Source organism: Cryptotermes secundus, unplaced genomic scaffold (genome assembly GCF_002891405.2).
Source record: "Cryptotermes secundus unplaced genomic scaffold, Csec_1.0 scaffold166, whole genome shotgun sequence".
In the NCBI taxonomy this organism is placed as follows: Eukaryota; Metazoa; Arthropoda; class Insecta; order Blattodea; family Kalotermitidae; genus Cryptotermes; species Cryptotermes secundus.
Genome location: NW_019720562.1, coordinates 643089 through 646710, shown reverse-complemented (window position 1 = coordinate 646710; position 3622 = coordinate 643089). Strand labels below are relative to the sequence as shown.

At 36.7% G+C, this 3622-nt stretch overlaps 1 protein-coding gene across 1 annotated transcript in view; it reads right to left on the bottom strand.

Annotated features, from left to right (window-relative positions):
* LOC111868384 (early endosome antigen 1) overlaps positions 1-3622 on the bottom strand; it is a 63720-nt gene that overhangs the window by 11237 nt on the left and 48861 nt on the right. The window contains exon 14 of the mRNA XM_023858972.2: positions 1777-1918. Coding sequence (XP_023714740.1) covers positions 1777-1918 — 142 coding nt within the window. The remainder of the gene's footprint in view (positions 1-1776; positions 1919-3622) is intronic.

Below are 3622 nucleotides of genomic sequence, written 5' to 3'. Positions count from 1 at the left end.
TGTGCACATGAGACAGGTGTCTGCAAAATTTGTTCCTCGCTTGCTCGGAGATGACCAAAGAGAAAACCGCGTGAATGTTTGCTGCGACTTGAAGAGTGAAGTGCAGTTTTCCCTAACAGAAAGCAAATTTTTACGCACACTCTTTGTTCCTTCTGGTCAGCCATCTCACTAATCGCCAAAGGGTTGAAACAGGAACGCACACAACAGAGCACCACAGACAAACCACTTAACTCAGACTGACGCCAGCTCACTAACAGTCGCGGGAGACCCCCAGCTAACTCCACCTAGCAGCACAACTCGTAACTACAAAGCATGCGCACGCAACAGGTCAGTTCCGGTTATTTTTGGGTCCCCTTTCGTACGCCACACCAGCACACAGTTTTTGACACACAACAAGCTGTTTCTGTGGTCTTGATTTCCTTGCAGTTGGTAGAATCTTGCTTATAAAATTTCTTTCTCTTAGATAGGGGACTGTTTGTCTGACGATTGTCAACCCTGCACTTTGTGTTCTACAGCATTAGCATATTTCACAGAGTCTACCCTCAATTAAGTGAATTCTGATTGACAATTTATCTATTCTCATGAAACTTTGTTCTGATTTGGTTTGAAGTAAATATATCATCCACTGGTCATGACAAAACACAGCTAGCAACTTCACTGCTCACAGCTGGCCTTGGATGCTAAAACCAGACTGCATCATGCATATTTATAGAACAAATTGGAATTGCAGTAGTACCACTCATACAGTGAACTGTTTATCGTTTGCTACATGGTAGTCATAGCATTTTTTAGAATCAACATCACGTCTCAAAGTCGTAGATTCTCCAGGTGTTTTCTTGTGGATTCCAATCTAGAAGTAACACTGGTCAGAATATGCCACAAGAGATTCAGCTTTTCATTCGATCAGCATGCAGGACAGCACATAGTATCAATCTAACATATTTAGTTCATGAGAATTCCCCTAGGGATGAAGATAGATTTGTATGGTATTAAGCACACCAACTGCTGAGGTAGAAAACTTTTTCAAAGAATTAAAATGTAATAAAACTGCTGCAGGAAGTTCAAAGTGGAACAATGAATATACAAAATGATAGCCTGAAATTTCCTCTTTAATTTCATACCAGAAGAATTACTTTACATGAAAAACAACAGTTCAAAATACGAGCTGAAACTTGGCACTGTACTATGCGTGCCAGGTACGGACTTCAGTGACACGCACAAACTATGGCACTGAAGGGTTAAGAAATCTGAAAATCTTGTCAAAAAAAAGTTTATGAAAACTGCTTACTAAATATTTCAAATGATTTCATACACCTAATACATAACTTTAAAAAATATGGAATTAGTATGACTCCATGGTGGTACACAATATTAATACAATCTAGCAAACCTTTAGTAGCAAGTTTTTAAATATCATAAATTTCATGGCATTCAATTAAATACTGCAAATGTTTCTGAGTCTTATGGGTCCAGTTCTTATTTGTGGCTTCTGCTTCACAGTTCTGATTTGCACAGAACAGATATTTGTATCAGTATACTAGAGGTAATATATTTTATATATGACTCAAATTTAAAGGTCTACGGGCTTCCTGCCACTACAAACAACCAAATGCTGGCCCCTTGCAATGCTGTCTTAAAATAACTTAAAAAAATTCTTCCTCTAAATAAGAGTAAAACACAAAAAAAATGAATAAGCACTAGTCTTCCCTTTCAAGCAACACAACTTGACCTGCGTTACATCACAATCTTCTTTTTATTCACACTACATCTCCTTACCCAACTTTTCTCCAGCTACATCATCAAGACAGGTATGCACATCCTTTAATTCCTGATTTTTCTTCTCAATTTCTACTTCATATGCCTCCTTCACACTTTCTTTATCATTCTTCAGCTCCAAACACTTGCACCTCTCTGCAGCCTGTAAGCAAGAAGGTAAGCAAAATAATTACACCACACATTCATTGTAAGTAACTCTGATTACTATGAAAGTTTCACCCTAGGTAAGTTGGTTGTTTTTAACAATAGGGAACACAGTACCTAAAGATTGATCACTCACTCATGGAGCTGAACCCTTCTTGAGAAGCCGCCAATTGTGCAGCTACTCAAGAACTTCCCAGCATTTTATTGAACCCAAAAGTTCATTACCATGTTCACAAGAGTCCTCCACTGGTCCCTATCCTGAGTCAGATCAATTCAGTCCATACCATCCCATCCTATCTCTTTTAGATCCACTTTAATATTATGCACCCAGTAATGTCTTAAGTCTTCCTAGTGGTCTCTTTCCATTTGGCTTTCCCACCAATATTCTATATGAATAGCTCTTCTCCACCATTCATGCTACATGCCCTGCCTATCTCATCCTCCTTGACTTCATCATTCTAATTATACTTGGAGAAGAGTACAAGTTATGAAGCTCCTCATAATGTAGTTTTCTCCAACCTCCCATCACCTCATCCTTCTTTGATCCAAAATTTCTCCTTAGCACCCTGTTCTCAAACACCCTCAGTCTATGCTCTTCCCTTAATATCAGAGATCAAGTTTCACACCCATACAGAATCACATGCAAAATTATAGCTTTGTATATTCTAACTGTTATTAATAAAGCATGAAAAATATTCTGTTATTTTTATACAATGTGAATGTTCCAATAATACTATTTACCGCCAAAATGTACCACATTTTATAAAACTGAACCTATTAGTATTTACAATCTCACCTATATCATATAACTACATTCATAACTGGGGAATAATAAAACATGGAGTTCCACAGGCGTCAATTTTGGGGCCTTTGCTTTTCATAATTTATATAAACGACCTCCCTCCTACACTAAATACCTCATCAATACCTATAATATTTGCAGATGACACTAGTGTTATAGTTTCTGGTAAAAATTTAGATGATTTCTGCATGTTATCAAGCAAGGTTCTTTTGCAAATGAGTAAATGGTTTTCTGCAAACAAGCTGTCACTGAACCTAGAAGAAAACAAATGTAATAAAATTTATAACAAAAAAACTCACCACAATATCCATTAAACATACGATATAATGTTAATATAAAGAAGAAGCAGTAAACACAAAATTCCTTGGCTTGCAAATTGATAATCATTTAAACTGGAAAAACCATATCAATCAGTTGATTCCAAAGTTAAGTAGAGCATGTTATGCAGTTAGATTCATGTTACATACTAGTAACACTGACATTCTCAAATCAGTCTATTTTGCTTATTTTCACTCTTTACTGAAGTATGGAATAATTTTCTGGGGTAATTAATCTGACAGTAAAAAGGTATTTACATTGCAAAAGAAAATTGTTAGAATTGTGATGGGTGTCAAATCCCATAATTCCTGTAGAAATCTATTTAAGAGACTACAGATCTGAATTTTGCCTTATACATACATATACAGGGTGTCCCAGGAGGAATGTGCCAAACTTCGGGAGGGTGTTCCTTATGTTAAAGTATGCCGATATAACCCAAAACACCTATGTCCAAAGTTGAACGGTTACGGAGATAATGGCCCGAGAAGTGTCAAACTTTGACCGGGGTTACACACTTGTTGATTACAAAATACATATTAAAACTGGCAGGAATATGTGGATTCTGTAATGTTAATAATGTAC